Genomic DNA, 21,534 nt, shown 5'->3' with positions numbered 1-21,534 from the left:
TCCGAGTATAACTTATATAGTCAGCCCTCCATATGGGGTTCATGTAGTACTATATTATTTACTATTGAAAAAATTCTGTGTATAAGTGGACCATTGCAGTTCAAACTCATGTTCAAAGGTCAACTGACCAAACTCTTCGCATGTCAGAATCTAGTCTCTAAGTCACTGTTTGCTAAAATTTTACTCTACTAGTGTAAATCAACTACATTCCTACAAAAAATTAAAAATTTTTTTATTCTACCTGGATGAACTACCCCAAATTCTAAGCAGTTGGCAGATGTGGAGCTAATGGTATTTACTACTAGAAAAGGAGAAGGAAGAGGTAGGTAGCCAAGCAGACTTGGCCCATGAGAAATTCCAACACTGGAAAAGTTCTTTAAGGTACATACTTCACATTGGTGTTGGTACAGATGATGTACTCAATTTCATCTGAGTAAGGGTTCTGGAAAGTAAAAGAGCTGGTTCTCATCCAGAGCCATTCTCGGTTCTTAGACCGAAACCGGAACATGACAGACAGCACCTGGCCTTTTAACTTCACCACCTGAAAAAGTTTTCAAGCTATCAGTTGAAACTCACAAAAAATTTTCTTTAGACATGTACAATCCTAGGATTCTTGTGTCACTGTCCTTGAAATAACAATATCTTGCAATGTTACTAACAAAACAACGAGGGGAGTGAAACATTATTAAGCAACTAAATAATAAGGAGGTATATTTACCATGTTTCTTCTTAGAGTGCCAAGCTATCTGACCACTTTCACCAATGTCAAACAGGAATAACAATTATTTCCAGGAGAGAAAAGACTATGTTTCCCCAGTTCCTTTGGAAAGTCCCTTAAAGATACACTGATCTAGCAAATTTACTAAAAGTTTAATGACATTGAACATAGCCTACATGCTGCTCGTCAATCCTAGTTTCTACCACTATGACTGAGAATTTCTGTTTCCACAGCACACATGAAGGTTTCTATAAATAAAACTAAAATGGCTTTAGTTTTATTTTGCTTTTTAAAAGAAAGTAATTTTTTTATTATTTTCACTTCTGATCTCACACAATAGAAAATAATCTTTTGAATCCTCCTCCTTTATAATAAAAATATTAGAGGCTAACATTTGTTTTGTATTTATAATATGCCAAGGCCTAGGCTATGTGTTTTTCCTTTTTTTAAGGACAAATTTACTTAACATCTAAAAAAATGTTTTCATCTTTAACACTTACATGTGCTCACTGAATAATATATACACAATGAAAATAACATTTGTATACAAACCAAGTACTGGATTTGAAATCTGATTATTGCTGTACGTATCTACACCAACAGAGTATAAATTCAGTACTTCAAAATACCTACACTATAAATTGCTTTTTAACCAAAAGTTAAGTGATAACATTTGTGTTTAAGTTGACAGAAGAGTGGCAGTAATTGCTGATATTACAGTTTGAGAAATAATTATAACAGAAAATGGGATATATTTCACTTAACAATAAAATGGTACATTTAAAATATATAAATAAAACTTTTAAAAATCAAATGTGAAACAAAGTACAGCAAGAACCAAAATGGGAAGAAAAGAAGGAAAACAAGCTTCTTTAGAAACAGTAACTAAATTTATGTACTGAGAAGCAAAAAGAAATATAAATCCATCTAGACTTAAGAAAGATCAAAATCTAGAAATCAGCAACTAGTAAGCAGCAACTAGTCTGCACAGTAAAAAGTACCTTTGCTTAGTATTCTAGTATCACAGCGGCAACTGATGTCAGAATAAAAACCTTGAGATCACAGTGTGTCTGAATCACCCATTGCTTTGGAATAAACATTTTTCTACAAGTGATAAAATGGTAGGAACTCTGTGGCCAAATGTGTCAGAATTATGAATTTCATGGATTTAAAATATACTGTTCAATATCTTCTCACACTGCCAGAAGTCCATGTCCTTAGCTTTGAACAGTTTCAACAGAAGTCAGAACAGCTTTTCTAAGACTGCACATATAATACAATGTGATCCTTCTGCACGGATAAAACAAGTGATGCTGAAAAATCAGGAGACACTTTTTACTGCCATTGATTTCCTCTAGAAGTTGAGCTATGTGTTTCAAATGCTTTATCTTATTTGCCTACTGTATCAGTAAAAATACTATGCTGTGCTGTGGTTAGTCATGTCTGACTCTTTGCGACCTCATGGACTACAGCCCGCCAGGCACCGCTGTCTATGGGAATTCTCCAGCCAAGAATACTAGAGTGGGTTGCCATGCCCTCTTCCAGGGATCAAACCCAGGTCTCCCACATTGCAGGTGCATTCTTTAATGACTGAACCACAAAGGAAGCTCAAGAATACTGGAGTGGGTAGTTTATCCCTTCTCCAGGGGATCTTCCTGACCCAGGAATCAAACTGAGGTCTCCTGCATTGCAGGTGGATTCTTTACCAACTGAGCTACCAGGGAAACCCAGTAATAACACTAGTGAGGCTTAAAGAGGGAAATTAATCCATCTAATATAAAGTAAGAGTACCATCTAAAGCCAAGTCTGTCCTGAAATTAGAATTCACCAGATGTTTTCAGAATCTAGGGCCTAAAAAGTACAATTAAGAGTTAGCTTACAATTAAGAGTTAACTCTTACTTATCTATAGAAGAACTGTGAAATGAATTATTCAACTACTACCCACTGTTAAGTGCAGAATATTTAAAATACTTTAAAAATGGCCACTTTGATGTTGAGCAGCCAAAGCCAAACAGAAACACCTTGAACATTACATTATCCATAATTTCCAAGTACTGGTCCTTTCTGTTTCTTAAAAATACAAGTTAAGTAACAGTGTAAAACTGCAAGGCCTGCCATAGTGCTCAATTAATCAGTACTCAATAAATATTTGTTGGATGAATGTAATAATAGATATTAGACAAAAATATTACTCCAATTCAAACCAGGAAAAAAAGCTACCTGTTGGAAGCTGTCTCTTAGAAGCTGCTGGTCTTCAGGATGACAGAATTCTACAATATTCTTTCCTAAGAGTTCCTAAAAGAGGAAAAGAAAAGTAAGATCAACACTTTTATGATCACCTAACTTCCCTGGCCCGTTAGGAGAGGAACTGGATTTAATTTCTCTTGCTTTTATCCTAGGATTATAGATTAGAGGGGAATCTGCTAAATAACTGACCTCTAGGCCAATTTTCTTTTTCAGGATATTGCACATTTATTTTAACTGCATTTTTTACAGATTTGAGGTATAATTTAGATAGGCTCACTCATTCCAAGTGTATTTTATAATTTTAATTTAATGATCTATAATACATTTATATAGTTATACAACCATTATCCCCAATTCAGTTTTAGAACATACCCACTGCCCCTAAAATTTCCTTTCTGCCAGTCTGAGGTCAATCCCTGTGCCATCCACTGATCTGCTTTCTGCTTCTCTAGTTTTGCTTCTCTGTACAAATGGAATCATAGAACAGGCAGTCTTGGGTCTGGCTTCTTTCATTTAACCTAATATTTTAATGAAGTTCATCTGTATTGTTCCAAATATCAATAGAATATCCTTTTTATTGCTTATAGGTATTCTAACATGGATATATCACAGTGTGTATCCATTCATTAGTTAAAGGACATTTAGGCTGTTTTCACTTTTTGGCTATTACGAATAATACAATCATGAACATCCGTGTATAAGTCTTTCTGTGAACATATGCTTTCTTTCTCTTGGGTAAATACTTAGGAGTGGATCTGCTAATTTGTACGGTAAGTGGGTGTTTAACTTTTTAAGAAACTGCCAAAATATTTTTCCAAAGTAGTTTACCATTTTACTTATCTACCAACAATGTATGAAGGTTCTGTTTCTCCATGGCCTTGCCAGTATTTTTTGATTATACCCATTCTAATGGGATACAGTGGTATCTCACTGTAGTTTTAATGTGTATTTTCCTAATGACAAGCAACTTTTTATGTGCTATTCATATTTTTTCTTTGATGAAATGTCTATTCAAATCTTGTGCTCTTTTTTTTTAACCGGCTGGTTATTTTAATAAGTTTTAAGAGTTCTTCATCTATTTTGGATATAAATCTTTTTTCAGATATATGATTTGTAAATATTTTCTCCCAATTTGTGGCTAGTCTTTTCATTTTCTTAATGATCTCCTTTTAGGAGGGCAAATTTTAACTTTTATGAAACCCAACTTATCAAATTTATTTTGTGAACCATGTTTTTAGTGTCATAAAAAAATCTTTGTCTAGGGAATTCCCTGGCAGTCTGGTGGGTAGGACTCGGTGTTTTCACTGCCATGGCCCAGGTTCAATTCTTGGTGGGGAGCACTAAGATCCACCAGGCTACACAGTACAGCAAAAAAAAAAAAAGTCTTTGCCTAACCCAAGATCACAAAGATTTTCTCCTAGTTTCTTCCAGAAGTTTTATATCTTTGGTTCTTACACCTTTACATCTTGGAGTTGATTTCTGTGTATGCTATGAAGTAAGAGTCTAAGTTCTTTTTGTTTTATTCTGTTTTGCACATGAATATCCAATCGTCCCATCCCCATCTATTGGAAAAGCTTCTTTCCCCTTGAATTATCTTGATATCTTTGTTGAAAATTATCTGATCAGTTGACCATAAATGTGAGAATAGACTCCATTCTGATCTACTGATCTAATAACTATCCCTATACCAACACCATACTGTCTTGGTTTAACAACAGTTTTACAACAGGTGCTGCATTAGGAAGTGTAAATGACTTTGTTCTTCTTTTTCAAGATCTCTTTTTCACCAGCTTCTTTACACAGCCACAGCCACAAGTCCCTCCTGGTGACTAGAATTTTGAAGTTTATGTAACGACCTATTTCTCAATTCAGATATAGTTATATCTGGTCTTCAGAATGAGATATCTAAATAAATCATAATAACTAGTGCTAAAGTTGCATGTTTAATGGGTTATTATGCACCTAGATTGATTATATGAATTATCTAAAGGTGGCCATATCATTATAGCTAGATAAAGTGCATCATTATCTGTATTAATAGCATTAATAACAAAGAAATACATATTCATACCTGTTGCTCCCACCTGGTTTCACAAGTTGTATTTTTCTAGCTCAGATGCTAACCTTGGTAGGAAGTTAAGATTATACTTAGCTATCAATAGAATAGGATCATCTCTTTTTCTGAGCTAGGGCTGCTATGTTTTGACTATCTCTAGAATTACATGAATGAATAATCTCAGCACATCCAAGGGAAAACAGAGGCCTAAATATCAGTGGTGAAACAACTCCAGCCCCTCACCTGTGGCTGGTAGCCAACAGTAGCCACACAGCGATGATCCACAAAAGTGAAGAGTCCCTCAATATTGTGTCGAGAGATGAACTCTGTTGGTTGACAAACATTACTCATGTCTGTACAGTTGGGAGAACTAGTTACCTGAAAGTAAAGAGATAAAAATGAGATAAAGAGAGATACCATTTTTTACAGATGTACTTCCCATCAGGTTCCCAATTTTAGGAATTTCTGAACTGTCACAACTCATCCAGAAAGGAAAAAAAGATAATCACAGATAGGGCATAAGGCCTAGCTCCACTCCCACACATGTACTCTTCACTAACTCTGTGAAGAAAGATAAAAATTCATTCAACCCCAAACCCACCTACTTTCATTTAGCTAAGTTGTATTGATTATTCATATTGGAAAATTATTCTCCCAAGTAATCAAGAAACATCTGTTTTTGTAAGGAGAAGTCAAAATAATTCCATTTCCCTACTGTCAGTCATGAAATGAAAAATGAGAAGAACTCTTTTATATTGTATAGGAGCAAAAGAAATTAGTTGGAAATAGAAAATTTAGCTCGGCAAAGCTAAGAGTATGAAAGAGGAAAAGACTTCTCTCTCCAAAAGATCTTTCACTGTCTTCAGTTTCTGCTAAATTGAACGGAAGCAATGTTAAGTGTGAATGCCATATTCCTTCAAATATTTGGAGATTTTCAGAATGCTTCATTTGTATTCAGAGAGCAAAAGAAAAAAATAACATGAACACATCCTGAAGATTTTCTCCCACTGAATGCGGGTGATATATTAACCAGTGCAGAAAATTCATACTTGCCTGCAGTCTGCCAATGGCCACTAGGCAAAACTTGCTCCCCTGGCTAGCTTCTGGGTCATCATCTGGAAGTGAGACACCTTCAAGAAGTTGAAGTTAGAAGGTTTAACGCGTATCTCAAACACAACTGCCTTCAAAAATTAGGTGCATAAAGATTTAAAACACACACAGATATGATGAGACTAGGTATAAAACAACAGAGTGCTAAAAGACAAGAATAAAGGTAAATAACCGAAAGAACTTACCATATATATCAGGTACTGTTTTAAGTATTTTTATACATGTTAATTCATATATTATACTCACATTAACTATAAAAAATTACAAAGCACAGGTCCTACACAAAGTATTCTAAAAGATTAAGATGGCCAAACCAAATACATATGAAGGCACTGTATTTGGTCACTCTGTGACCATATCATCATTAAGAGAAGAGATGTCTTGCCTAACCTGTGACTTTCAGATTAAGCAAACAATCAAAAATGAAATTAAACCAAACATCAATAGTTATCTTCTTTGGAAAAGAGAGAAGCCAGGACTTCAATGTTTTATATGGAAAGGGAAGACGGTTCCATTTTCCCGCTACTCTTTGCATATTTATCCTCTTTTTACCAAGAAAAAATTAGTATTTCTTTGAAAGCTACATAGACATATAAAAGACCATATATATTGCAAATGTAGCATTTATACAGTATACAATCTAAAAAGTTCAAACATCATTACAACTTAAAATTATTTTATCTTTATCACATTTAACTACCATTTTGGGGGTGCCTACCGTATGCCAGGCACTAGGCTAAGTTCTTTTCTTACACTAAACCTAATCCTCATAATAACTCTCTATGGGTTATATTATCTCCAGATTATAGATGAGAAAACTGAGGGTTTTTTAAGTCAAGTAACTTACTAAGATACACCACTAGTAAACAACGTCAGAAACAAACCTAGATTTTTACAAATTCAAACTTTAACCTCTTACCAAAATACACTACCTTGCCTCTCTTAGCTGCTATCCCTCTAGAACCCCCAATTCCCAGTCATACCTATCCAGCAGGAAGGTAATTAAGTTGCTAAGATTTGGAAATTCTGACCAGCCAGGTTAAGAGGCTGATCCTTGTACCCCAACCACTTTTCTCACATTTCCTTTTGACCTTTAGTTCCAGTAAAAGACACAGCCAATACTGAGTCATTTTCAAGTCTGAAAAATCCATCTCCCTAACTGGAATAGAAAATCCATAATGGAAGGGAAAGAGTCCACTTTTTCTCTCCTATCTTCTTACAGTTTATACCAAAGCAAATTTCATATGCAACAGGTATATGAAAAATGTTAGCTAACTTTCTTGGACTCTGAGGAAGCTGCACCCAGAAAGAAAGCACTATTCAACTTTCCTACCTGCTGGAGGCCAGGCCTTGATATAGCCTGTGCAGTGGACTACCACGAAATGAGGTTCCCCATCCTTCGCAGAGCCAAGTCCATTTCTAGAGAAATTACAGGTGTCAGGAAAAAACTTTACTCAGAATCATTTAAAAAGCAATGCTGGCTTAGTACCTTTAACTTTAGGCTACTGGGTGTTTAAATAATAGGATGACTATACTTGGACCTTTCCCACCCAAAAGTGACCACCATATTGTTTACCTTTGCCAAAGTGAAGCAACTGAAAGGTACTGCAGCAGGGAGAAAGCAGGTAAAGTGGGAGTGTAACTTCCTTAAACAGGATGAGTAAAAGATGCTTTAGAAGTTCAGGAAAAATAAAAATGTCACTGAGAAGTGAGGGATGAGGAGAAGGGCTGCTGAAGGAAGTACTATAGTAAGATAGCTGAAAACGTGATGATCTCTACAGGTACTTGATCATCCCTTTGGGTTTTGTTTTTTTTTTTTTTACTGCTTAAGGTCTCACCTGCATCTGTTTCTCACAAAGCTCAGCCTATTCATGGAGACTGAATCCACAGAGCTATTGCCACACCTGTTTCAATGAACAGAGAGATTAAAAGCAATTAAGATGCACTATCATTCATACAACTTGAAAAAAAAAAATCGAAAAATGGGCAGATCTTTAGACATTTCTCCAAAGAAGAAATACAGATGGCCAACAGGTATGTGAAAAGTGGCTCGATACTGCTAATTAATAGAGAAATGCAAATCAAAACTATAATGAGGTACCACCTCAAACTGGTCAAAATGGCCATAATTAAAAAGTCTACAAATAAATGCTGGAGAGGATGTGGAGAAAGGGGAACCCTCCTACGCTGATGGGAGGAATTCAAGTTGATGCAGCCACTGTGGAAAACAGTATGGAGGTTCCTCAGAATACTCAAAACAGAATTACCATAGGATCCAGCAAAATTGTAATTTAAAAAGATAAATGTATTCCTATGTTCATAGCAGCACTACTCACAATAGCCAAGACATGGAAGCAACCTAAATGTCCATCTACAGAGGAATGGGTAAACAAGATGTGGTACATATATAAAATGGAATACTATTCAGCCAAAAACAGAATGCCATTTGCAGCAACACGGATGAATCTAGCTATTATCATACCAAGTGAAATAAGAAAAAGAAAGGCAAATAACATATGATATCACTTCTATGTGGAATCTAAAATAGGATACAAGTGAACCTATCTATGAAACAGAATCAGGGACACAGAGAATAGACAGGGGGTTGCAAAGGGGGGTAAAGGTGGCAGAGGTTTGGACTGGGAGTCTGGGATTAGCTGATGCAAACTGGAATATATAGAATGGATAAACAAAAGGTCCTACTGAATGACACAGGGAACTATATTCAATATTCTGTGATAAACCATAATGGAAAAGAATATGAAAAAGAATGTATACATAGATATATGTATCACTGAGTCCCTTTGTTGTTCAGCAGTAATTACTACAATACTGTAATTCAACCACATTTCAATAAAAAAATAAATTAAGGAAAAAAAGCTGCACTATCAAAGAAGTTTTCATCATTTAACAGCCAGATAACAGGCTCTGGATACAACTTGACACAGAAAATTGGCAACAATGCTCCTAACAATTAAAGATAAAGAAGTCAGGTTTGGTATTTCTAAAATTTGTTAACTGTCTCAGAGTTTTTAAGTCAAAATGTTCTATATGGTCTACAAATGGAGATATTCTCTACATCAGGAGTTAGTACACTTTTTCTGTAAATAACCAGACAGTAAATATTTTCAGCTCTGTGGGCCAAACAATTTGTTACAACTAGTTGACTCTGCTATTAAGAGTATGAAAGCAGCCAGACAGTATGTCAATAAATGGGCATGGCTATGTTCCAATAAAGCTTTATTTACAAAGAGAGTTGAGGTTTGTAGACTCCAGCACTATGCTGCAACAAAATCTATTTGCTGTATTTTGTTATTATCTAGGACTTCCCAGGTGGCACCAGTCGTAAAGAACCTGCCTACCAATGCAGGAGACTTAAAGAGATGCTGGTCCGATCCTGGATTGGGAAGACCCCGGGAGGAGAGGAGCCTGGAGGGCTACGGTCCATAGGATCAGAGTCAGACACGACTAAAGTGACTTAGCACGCACACAATCACGTTATTATTTACCTTGCTCCTCTGTATGTCATTGCAATAGCCATGTCCACATATTGGGACACTCTCTCCCATTCTCACTACTTTCTTTCTCTCATTTCTTTAATAATAAAATGTACATATAATCTTATGTGTCATGCACTATTCTAAGCATCTTTTAAAAATTTATTTATTTTGGTGTGCTGAGTCCTCACTGCTACACGTGGGCTTTTCATTACAGTGCTTCTCTTGTTGAGGAGCATGGGTTCCAGGCAGTAGTTGTGGCACAATGGCTTAGTTTCTCTGAGGCCTGTGGGATCTTCCCAGACCGGGGATCGAACCTGTGTCCCCTGCACTGGCAAGTGGATTCTTAACCACTGGACCACCAGAGAAGTCCTAAGCATTTTTATATATATTTATTCATCTAATCTTCGTAACAACTTTATGAGGCTGATATAACTCCCAATATTAGGTGAAGAAATAAAAACACAAGGCAGTCATTTAATCCATTCAAGGTCAGAAGATAAGTGATAAATCCAGTAGTCTGGGTCTAGAAGCTACTCCAAACCACTAAGCCATATAATATTAAATTTTGTAACACCCCCAGGAAACCTTTCTTAATATCCTACTCATCACTTCTAATGAGCATCCTCTCAACAGTCAATTTCCATTACACAACCTGAATTTATTTTGTAACATGAAGAGATGTTTTCTCTATCTGTGATGAAAACTACCACCATCCTTTCTTCAGAATCCTAAAATGTACAGTATATAATTTACAAATGTTGAATATTAAGTGAAAAGAATCAGAAAGTCTTAAATCTCTACTGAAGGGAAGGGAGGGGGGCAGAAGTGGCCTGAGTACATGGATGTTGTCTTGGAATACACCAGAAAAAATATATAGATACTGGCATCCAACCAGTATGGATTAAAATAAAATCCCGAATCAAACATGGGAAGTCAATTTCTTTGTGTCATTTTTTTTTAAAATCAGCAAAATAGTAACCTTGAAATCTACTCTACGGGGCAGTTGTGGAAAATGAGATGACACATAAAGCACCTATCTATCATAAGAAGAATTCAGTAAATACTAGTTTGCTTATCACTTTGTGTTATGACTAAATCAGGTCTTGAGAGTTACATTTAATCTACCTGGAGCTTAGATTTAGATTCATGTTGATGTATGGCAAAACCAATACAATACTGTAAAGTAATTAGCCTCCAATTAAAATAAATAAAATTTTTTAAAAAAGTTTAACTCCTCTGACCAGAAATTAAACCCTCAGCTCTGAATTCTTCCTATGACAAGTCACAATCCTCATCCTGACACTCACCTCATACGACAAATAAATGATCTCCTTGAGCCCATACACATCCTCATGGAAGACTGCTGACCTTCCTTTTTCACTGTTCCAGTCTTCAGATCCAGTATACGCCCTGAAAAGGATGTGAAGAAGAGTCTGGAGTACATTCTTGTGTGCAGGGAAGAGGGGGAAGAGATACTGGAGGCAAAGCTAAGTAAATATCCACGCTCTTCAATCTCCTTGCTTATAACAGAATAAGCCAAGTATGAGATGGATTTTTTTCAAGTCTAAAACACCTCGATTCCCATCAATGAATCTTACGCTTCAGTTCAAAGGCAGCACTGGAAATAACTTTATGCAAGGGAAGACAGGAGCAGAAGTAGGTAGAGCTGGCAAACAAGAGCAAGGTTATATTCTTGGGACTGATTATTTTTATACACATGCATGCATGTACGCACACACACACACAGAGTGAATGTCACTGGTTTAAAAACAAATAGTTTTATATGCTATAGAAAAACGCATCTGTCTCATGCTAAAATTGTCCCTCCTATATTATATAGAAACCAAATGGGAACTTTTGAGAAGAACTAGAAAAATGAAATCCATAAAAACATAAAAGAAGGGAAAGCTAAATACCAACATTAATATGACCATCACAGATTTGATTTCAATTACTAGCTTTAATCTGCTTCCACATTAAAATTTTTTCCAGATTGCTTAGGAGCAGATGTGACTTATTTCCTTCAGCCAAACTCTGGCAAAGGACCGAATAACATTAAACGGAGGCAGCTGGGAGCGGGGGACAAAAAAAAAGACAGAAAAATAGCACAGATACAAACAAACAAAAAACACCTGATATACTGAACGATAATCATTCCCCTCTAAAATGAAAATGTATCATCATAGAACCAAGTACAAAGTCAAAGCCAAGCACAACTTGGTAGAAAAAAATATCAAGTAATTACCCATACAAATGAGACATAAGCATGGATAATTTAATTCTTTTAAAATGACAAGGGAGGTGGTGGTATTGTAGGTTTGGCCTTTATGGTATACTTACACTAATATTAAGATTAAAGTAAACTTTTATATAAACACTGTCACTAATGAAACATTTTCTAAGGATGAGCTACAAAATATATTACTTGCATGTGGACAAAAAGAACAGATTATACTCATGAAAGAAGAAAATTCTAAGAGTTTTGCCAGATAAAATAGGAAAATTTAAGCGTTAAAATACCTCTTCTATCTCAGGAAAAAAGAAGAAAGGACTTGCCATTCATTTCCCATCTACGTAACTCATACCTGTCAGCGCATTTTCCGAAGTGGAAAGCTGCTCACGAAGTTTGTCCACATCATCTGGGTGCACCTGATCATACAGCGTGCTACCAAACCACTCAGACTGTGGCTGGTTCAAAACTGGGGTCACTGAGTCAGAGACATACACCACCCGGCCTGTTTCACATGAGACAATAAACAGAAAGCCGTCTGCTGCCTCCAAGATCAAATGTTTCAGTTCCTGCCCAAGGAAGAGAAATACAAGTTAATACTGAACTCTTTTGAAAAAAACAAATGTTACTACGGAAAGAAGGAAGACCCTTCAGACCATATGTATCTTTCCATAAACAACTGTGGCCTTCTGTTCGACCCACAGGCACAGCTTTGTACCTTAAATATAATCACCTTCACTGACAAGGTAGCTTTTTCCAATAGATAGTTCATCAGTCTGTCTATGTGACTATCCACCTCCCTCCTCTTTACCTCAGATCTCGAAACAGATAATAAAAATGCTTACTATTAACAAAAATTGAGTTCTTGATCTCACCCTTTCTGGTCTCTTAGGATGATGTGCTACAAGTACTCATATTTTCTCTTTCCCCTCAAATCTTAAACATGATCAAGTTTTCTTAATGCTATACAAAACTTCCCTCAACTCTGCCCAACTCATCTTCCAGGGCCAAGCTTAAATTAAGAGTAATGTTAAACTCACTGGCTCTACTCCCTTACTTTTCATGTATTTCTCAGTCTATCTGCAATCTTCCCTCTCAACCACTGCATCTTTTTTCAGCAGGTCACTATTAGCAATGTATTCCTAACTGGCAACTCAAGTGCTCTTTCCTGAGTCTGTGCACAGTGTCACTAGAGATCTGACAGTGTTGTTCATTCTATCCTTTAGAATTTATTTCTGCCTAGCTTCTATGACACCATTCTCGAACTTTTACCTCCTTTCCAAATGTCGGTTGTCTGCTTTAAGCTCCTTTTCCTCTGTTCAAGTTTCAAGTGCGGGCATTTCCAACATTCTATCTTAAGTTCTCTCCTCTATTTATTCCATACTCTCTGAGAAATCATATCCACTTCTCCGCTATGGAATGATACCCAAGTCTACATTTCTAGACTTGCCTAAAATCTACTAAGCATCTCCAAATAGACATTCTATCAGCAACTCAATTTCAACATTTCAAAACCCAGCATCATTTCCCTCTTCAAAAACAATCCTCTGTGCTCTTCCAGCACTCTCTTTCTTGATTAATAATATCCCCTTCCTCTCAGGATATAGGTCTAAAAAATCTAACTAATCTCTCACACTCCAGTGATAACTCAGCTTATCAATTCTATTTTTGAATATAACATCACTGTCTTAGTTATCTCATGCCAAGACTAATGGCCTCCCTGCTTTCACTCTTTCCAGTCCATCCTTAAAATGCTACCACATTTTTTATAGCTACCCATTGCCTAAAAATTAAAATCTAAGTTATATAACATAACACTTAAATATTCCTTCATCAGGTGCCCCAGGGCATGCTAAACTGATTTTCCTTGAATAAAACCTGATTATTCTCACGGTGCTTTTAATCAAGCTATTTCCAATATTTCCAATATTATTCCCCTATTCTTTGCTTTCCATATTTACACTTCACATATTTACACAGGACTTATTATTGCACCTCTGATATGATTGGATTCTGTGTTTACATCATGATTTATTTATTTACACATGTTTTCATCTGTGACTACCTCTTACCATTCTTTACATTTCTAACAGCACAAAGTATCTGGATAGCTCACCAAAAGTGCCTAACTGGAAACCACTGAATCAATATCTATATGTATTCTGTTAGTACAAATTGATTAGCTATTTCAATGTACATATATATATAATCTGTGTTATATGTGCTTTCATATAGACCATCCTGTTTGGAAAAATTTTATTGCTTTCTTCCAAACCACATTCCTTCCTTCCTTCTGATCCTCTGAATAAAAGGATGGCTGCTGCTGCTGCTGCTGCTGCTAAGTCGCTTCAGTCATGTCCGACTCTGTGCAACCCCATAGACGGCAGCCCACTAGGCTCCCCTGTCCCTGGGATTCTCCAGGCAAGAACACTGGAGTGGGTTGCCATTTCCTTCTCCAATGCATGAAAGTGAAAAGTGAAAGCGAAGCCGCTCAGTCGTGTCCAAGTCTTCGACACCCCATGGACTGAAGCCTACCAGGCTCCTCCGCCCATGGGATTTTCCAGGCAAGAGTACTGGAAAAAGGATGGCATTACAGTCAATTTTTTCTTCCTTGTACTTCCTATATTTTCTGAATTTTTCTGCAATAAATAAGTGATACTTTTAACAATCAAAACAGAACATGGCTACCTTATACTCTTTGAGGTCTTTGAGGCCCAGACACTCTATTTACTGTAGCCATCCTGCTAGTATATATGTACTTGTGTGTGTCTATGTGCTCAGTCTATCAGTTGTGTTAGACTCTTTGCAACCCTATGAACTACAGCCCGCCAGCTCCTCTGTTCATGGGACTTCCCAGGCAAAAACACTAGAGTAGGTTACCATTTTTCCTCCAGGGAATCTTCCTGACCCAAGGAGGGAACACATGTCTTCTGCATTGCAGATGGATTCTTTACCACTGAGCCATGGGGGAAGCCAACACATATATTTAATCCTATATAAATTGTTAATAAGTTCTTTAAAGGCGTTTCTTCCCATATGCATTTTCCTCATTTTTCACTTACGTGTGTATTCTGTTACTCACATATTCATATTCAAACCGAGTTTCTGAAAAGCTGGAAATGTTCCTACCTTATATTTCTCTCATAGTGCATTGAATGTAATAGAGCATATCTCTAAGCAACAACAACTGCCTGTTAGATTCCTTTCATCACTAAAACTGGAAGCTGCTTCAAGTAAAAGAAATATATTACTTTCATCTTCTATAACCCTAAAGCCAAGGAAAAGAACTGGTTCTCTGGGGATGAACACAATCATCCCCAAGATTCCAATCTTCCACAGAAGATTCTGTTCTTGTACCCTGAAGACTGGATTCATGAGTAAAGTTCTAAAAATACCTGTAAGCGTGCTAAATAGTTTTCACAATTCTTCTCACTTCTGTTCCAAAGCTAATAAATGGTATAGTCAGGGATCAAAACTCACTTTCCTATGACCTGACTATTTCCTTCAGAGCTGAATTCCTGTCCTTTAAAGAATTTACAGATTCAGCTCTGCTCTGATTCCCAATATAACACACACTTCAGGATTATGAGCATCCGCCCCCAAAAGATCAAAACTTTCAAAAAATTCTAGACCCCCTCATGTGTGCTTCCCAGAGACCTGATCAGTGAGGAAAGACGGCTTGTAGGTGCCATCGGTGGATGTGTTGCCAGTTCCTCTCAAGGACTTCATGTGAGAAACTGCCATGCGTAAGATGGTTAGCTTGTCTGGTTTCCGAGCCAGGGCGCTACAGGTGGGTACCATGTCTGAGAGTTCTGTTATGTAGGCTGTCATCTTGTTCCGTCGTCGCCGTTCAATCTCGCTGTGGTTTTCCCTGCATGGAGGGAGAGAGAAGAAGCCCCATCCAGGTGGTCATATCTGGCCACTTGGGAGCAGAGAGAGTGACATGGATACCAAGTGAGCTGCTGAAGAAATGCAGTACTTAGATTTAGTAGTGCGTAAGTCTCAGATGTTAGAGTAAGGTCTGCCAAGCTTCTCATGCAGAGCAAGCATGGAATAGAAACTAACAAGGTAGACAAGAGTACAAGCAGATACCAGCAAATCTAACTCCTGGAAACTTCACTTCCTATGTAAATCACCACTCCCTCAGAACAAAAAGTGTTTTAAGAAATGACAGTCTTAAAAACTGTTGATTTTATTCACTTAAGTTCCTCAGCTTGACTGATTTATTTATCAACTCAACTTTTTAGAGGCTGAAAACAAAAAATGACCAACTTTTTCCAACAGAAGTATGTTGCTCCACAGTTGATACGAGACTTGATTAGTATAGACTCCCCTGGTCTATAAAATTGTTTGTTCTAAGTATCTTTCTTATTCTCAACACTAGGAGGCAGAATTGGAAGTTCTACTTATCCCCCTAATGGACAAGGCCCTAGCTTCTCTATCTGGGTGTAGTGCCAGTACACTGAGCTCAAGAGATTTATAAGATGCCATTTACTACAAGTCCCTTATGATGCCCAATTTGGGACAAAGTGAACTGGAGAACAGGATGCTTAAAGGCCTGAAAACAGACAATCTGGATCTCACTAGGGAAAGCAGAACACATCTCCAATACTGACTTCCTCAAAATTAGGGTAACTGCTGCTGCTAAGTCACTTCAGTCGTGTCTGACTCTGTGCGACCCCATAGATGGCAGCCCACCAGGCTCCACCGTCCCTGGGATTCTCCAGGCAAGGACACTGGAGTGGGTTGCCATTTCCTTCTCCAATGCATGAAAGGGAAAAGTGAAGTCTCTCAGTCGTGTCCAACTTTTCACAACCCCATGGACTGAAGCCTACCAGGCTCCTCCGCCCATGGGATTTTCCAGGCAACAGTACTGGAGTGTGGTGCCATTGCCTTCTCCACAATCAGGGCAAAATTACTGCTAATTATATAATTATAAAAGTATAATTCAGAGTTTTTCAAATTGGATTTCTGAAAAGCCTAATAGTTCCTCAGTATCTTCCATAGGAATACTTCAAGGAGAGACTCAAACAACAGCTGCATTCCTGTTTCTGTTTTGAGCAGCTTTGCTTTATCTTTTTTACGGACTTCTATTACCACTAAAGATTCTATCTGAACAAAAGTTCTCTGCCAAAACAAACAAAAAGAAAACGAATCTAACTTAAATCTCTTCTTTATGATTAGAGCAAACTAATGTTCAGTAGTTAACCGACTTTTCCAAGGGCAGCCCCCATTCCCAATGAATGCAGTGTTCTTCCCACCATACCACACCAGTTTTCTGAAACGTGAAAGCGTTAGCAGGCATAAGTTAAAATGGCAGCAAAATGAGATTGTGACTCAGCTGAAAGAGGTAACAATAGGTCTCACAGCGTAGGTCCATTTTAGTTACTCTGCATGAGAAACAAAATTTTACTCTTAAAAATAAAGCACCCATTTCCTTGTATCTGACAGGTTTCTGACACTGAAATCCAGAAGACTGATCTTTTAAATAGCCACATCAAGGCTGCTAAGCTTTTCTAAGAAACCACAAGATTCATTCACCAAAGCCACACCACTGCTGTGACAAAGTAATCTAGGCTGCGAGTGTACCCAGGAAAATAAGGGTGAGCTTTCTAGAAGTGTGTGAAGTAAATACTGAGGCCTAAAGACTAGGAACTAATTGCAAACACAGATATATTTATTGGCTTTCTGATAAAAGAGCATTTTCCTGCTAAAGTATCAACTGGCACAGTTGCACTGTTTCTAAAAGCTTTTTATTCTGTGAAATTTAGTGTGCTAAGATAAAGATAAAAAGAGAAATCTATAAAACTAATAGCAATTTCTTAAATTCTTATGTTGCCTCAACTCACCCACTTTCTGGTGGGGGAAGCCAAAGTTCCTGTCATATACAAACTTCTAAAAATATTGTCCTCTCTTGCCACAAAGAAAAACATGAAGAGAAAGGGGAAGAAAAGAGCAGAAATAAGAAAAAGGATAGAAAAAGCAGCAGCATCCACTTCATCATGCTAAAAGACACCATTTTCCTACCTGGCGAGTCTCTCCTTATCCGCAGAGCTCTGCTCATCATCCGACCTAAAAACAGAATTAATGAACTAAGCTAAATGTAAAATAAAAAGGAAGGAAGGAAGGGGGGGAAAGAAGGAAGGAAGGGAGGAAAAAAGAGAGGAAGGAAGAAAAGAGGGGAAGGAAAGAAGGAAGGGGGAAAGAGGAAGGAGGGAGGAGAAAAGGGGGAAGGGAAGGGAAGAAAATAACAGAAAAAACAGATGCAGAGAAGAGGGAGAAATGGAAATACAGACAAGAACCTTGCTGTACTCGACCAAACCATCTGTCAGAATAAAGGAAAAGTAACTTACAGGACAAAGGTCAACATAAAAGCAACCCCAATATTCATTATAAATGAACACAATCTGAGCACAAAAAGCCAATTATCTCTTTGGAAACCAAGCAGACCTACTACTTGAATAAGAACTAAACAAGGGGTACTATTTTCACATACTGCTTCCAATCTGGAAAAAAAGTAATATTCACATACGCTATTTCTATACTGAGAAAAAAAAGAATCAAGCAGTAAATCATGCTAAGAAAGTCAAACAAGTGATCACAAACACACTCTCTCTATAACACATATACAGCACACATGTGCTCACAGACACAATAACCAACAGGTTTCCCTGGAGAATCATATAAATAAAACTGAGAGCTAGGTATCTAGTATATCCCCTATCAGTGATTTGATCTTAAAGTGGTACATTTCTCTTGTGTCGCTTTCCCGTTTCTCTGCAATAAAGCCATAACGTTGCTGGATCCTAGATCAACTCCCTCTCCCCTGGAGGGGCTACAAAGGATTACCACTACATTTCTCTGAGTAACTGAAATACTATAAGGGTTTGTGGCAAATGATGAAACACGTTGGTAGTTGGTGTTGGTATTTCAGTTTATCAGTAATCAATTCCATCTTAAATATATACATAAGTATATGTATATAAAGAGATTAAGAAAAAATATTTAAGTGTGATATATTAACAGGCTGAAAACCCAGCTATTAAAAAATGACAACTACAAAGATTTTGTAGAAAATGGTCAGCAGGGGGGAAAAAAGAGACAAAAAAATAACACAGTAATGACAAGAACCACCTGAAAACTTATGCATATTGACAAGAGAAAGAAAAAAAGGTGATATTAAGTAAAGTTTCATATTTACTGGGTTATTGTAATTCCTTAACAAACTACAAATATTTTTTCAAAAAGTTGGGAAAATTCATTTCATCTTTTGAAGACCCTCTACTGAATCCCAAACAAGAATATCTGAGGTGAACTAGCTTAACAAATCTTAAAGAAATGAGTTCTGGGAAGTCTCTGGCAGTCCAGCAGTTAGCACTCCACACATTCACTGCTGGGGGTACCAGTTCAATCCCTGGTCATGGAACCAAGAGCCCACAAAGAAATGAGCTCTGTTGTTTGCAAGTTAAATACCTAAAATTACTATTACTACTCCTACCAATACAGATCCATAATCCCTTATCTACTTCAATATTTCCAAATAAAATACAGAATGTATAAATATTCACATTTTAAATTTTGAATTAAATTTTAAAGTCACTCAGTCGTGTCTGACTCTTTGTGACCCTATGGACCATACAGTTCAAGGAATTCTCCAGGCAGGAATACTAGAGTGGGTAGCCTTTCCCGTCTCCAGGGCATCTTCCTAACCCAGGGATCGAACCCAGGTCTCCAGCACTGCGGGAGGATTCCTTACCAGCTGAGCCACAAGGGAAGCCCAAATAAATATTCACATTAAGCAAGACAAATGAAGACTAAAACAGTTCAGGTCATGTTTTCATAGCTTTTTGGAATTTCAGTCAAGAGACTGTGAAACCCATACCACCACTATTATTTGATGGCTTCACTTTCTAATGCAGTTTTTTAAAAACTACTGCCCAAATATCTACTATTAACTTCTCATTTGAGAGATGATTCACATCCTAAAGTGTTCGTAAGTAGCTATTTCAGATTTGAAGTAACTAAAAATTCTTCAGAAACCTTTAAATCTGCTCTTTTTTCCTATTGCCATTGCCACCATTCTAGCCCAGGCTCTCATGATTTTATCACTGTCTTATTGTTTCAACGGTCTCCCATTTACCCTCTTGACTACAGTGCTTCTCTTTAATGAGTCCTATATAAAGCTACTGGAGAAAAATTCATATGCATTTTATATTGATACATTATCATTTCATTCAAAGCCTATGATGGCATCTCACTGCTTCAGAGTAGTTTAAAACTACTCTGACTGATATTGCTTAGCCCTTGACATCAATGGTTCTCAATGTATGGGCCCTAGACCAGTAGCATTAGCAATGAATAAGTAGTAATTGCTTAGTTAAGCATTGGATTTTGGATTATTCACTTTTCTGATGTGGTTGCAAATTCAATTTTTAAAAAACAAATAATTTACTGCTTAACAATATACAGAATATATTTGAGTTGAGAGGATTTTTTTAATATGAACCAAAGTATTTTTCATGCTCTAGACAGGTAACTTAAACAAATGTATTTCAATAAAAACTGCACTCTTTGTGTAAACTGTGTCTTTGCTGTCATCTTTAAAAGAATAAAATCATTATCTGTACAGATTTTGTAGATCCACTTAATAATAAATGCAACCAAGAAATTCATATTGTTTGTGTTTCTGTGGACACCCAGCAAGCACAATGTATAGCTATTTATCACATACATAAAAACACTGTTTAAGTATACCATTAGTTTGGCACCATAAGTCTGAAAGCCATGTTACCTGACCATAAACAACAATTATAATACTAATTTTCACCAGTTGAGACTGGGCAGAGAAATTAACTCTCATTGAGAAAAAATTAAAACAGAGAATTTTTAAATTGCCTGGTCCCATAACAAGGACCAAGATGCTCTACTATATTACCTGGCAAATCGCTCTTTATCATTAGACATCTGATCATCATCACACCTGAAGGAGAAAAAAAAAGATTAATCCAAGGTATTACACTTGTTATATCTATTTCATTCTGAAAGGAGAACCAGAAAGGGGTGAAAATATTCAGCAAAAAGCCAATTGAAAAGGCAGCACAAAGCAATAGAGATAATAATATCATCTCACAGAACTTAAAAATCCATGATTATTATTTGTCTGTTTTCTAATGTCTCCTTTACTCTTACTTACCAAACATTCCAAAAAAAGATGTCGAGCTCATGAGGGCACAGCTGCCTGCCCTGTCAATACCTTCCCGAGGTTAGAGATAGTTTTATTTTTCTTTAATTAAGTCAAAAACCATGTAACGTCAAATTTGCCATCTTAGCCATGTTTAAGTGTATGGCTCAGTCGCACTAATTATATTCACACTGGTGTACAAACTATCTCTAGAACTTTTTCACACTGAAAAACAATAGCTACTGAACACCATCTTCTCATTCTCTCTGTCCCCATCCCAACCCCAGCTCTTGACAACAACCACTCTACTTTGTCTCTCTGATTTTGACTACTTTACATCCTCACATAAGTGAAATCATACAGTATTTATTTTTTTGACAGGCTTATTTCATTTAGTATAATGCCCTCAAGGTTCATCCATGTGGTAGTAAGTGACAAAATTTCCTTCTTTTTTAAGGCCGAGTAATATTGCATTTGTGAGTGGATATCTG

The 21,534-nt window shown here is 36.9% G+C and overlaps 1 protein-coding gene across 1 annotated transcript in view; it reads right to left on the bottom strand.

The window, feature by feature from the left end:
• The window catches only part of ARNT (aryl hydrocarbon receptor nuclear translocator), a 66,131-nt gene that overhangs the window by 8,049 nt on the left and 36,548 nt on the right, over positions 1 to 21,534 (bottom strand). Inside the window, exons 4-14 of the mRNA XM_068965685.1 lie at positions 20,798 to 20,842; positions 17,890 to 17,934; positions 15,520 to 15,733; positions 12,218 to 12,431; positions 10,940 to 11,042; positions 7,971 to 8,036; positions 7,466 to 7,551; positions 6,076 to 6,152; positions 5,266 to 5,400; positions 2,940 to 3,014; positions 390 to 541 (exon numbers count right to left, since the gene is read on the bottom strand). Of these exons, the coding sequence (XP_068821786.1) occupies positions 390 to 541; positions 2,940 to 3,014; positions 5,266 to 5,400; positions 6,076 to 6,152; positions 7,466 to 7,551; positions 7,971 to 8,036; positions 10,940 to 11,042; positions 12,218 to 12,431; positions 15,520 to 15,733; positions 17,890 to 17,934; positions 20,798 to 20,842 (1,212 nt within the window). The remainder of the gene's footprint in view (positions 1 to 389; positions 542 to 2,939; positions 3,015 to 5,265; positions 5,401 to 6,075; positions 6,153 to 7,465; positions 7,552 to 7,970; positions 8,037 to 10,939; positions 11,043 to 12,217; positions 12,432 to 15,519; positions 15,734 to 17,889; positions 17,935 to 20,797; positions 20,843 to 21,534) is intronic.

Source organism: Capricornis sumatraensis, chromosome 2, assembly GCF_032405125.1.
Source record: "Capricornis sumatraensis isolate serow.1 chromosome 2, serow.2, whole genome shotgun sequence".
Classification (NCBI taxonomy): domain Eukaryota; kingdom Metazoa; phylum Chordata; class Mammalia; order Artiodactyla; family Bovidae; genus Capricornis; species Capricornis sumatraensis.
Note: the sequence above shows the minus strand (reverse complement) of the source record. Positions and strands in the feature narration are given on the sequence as shown.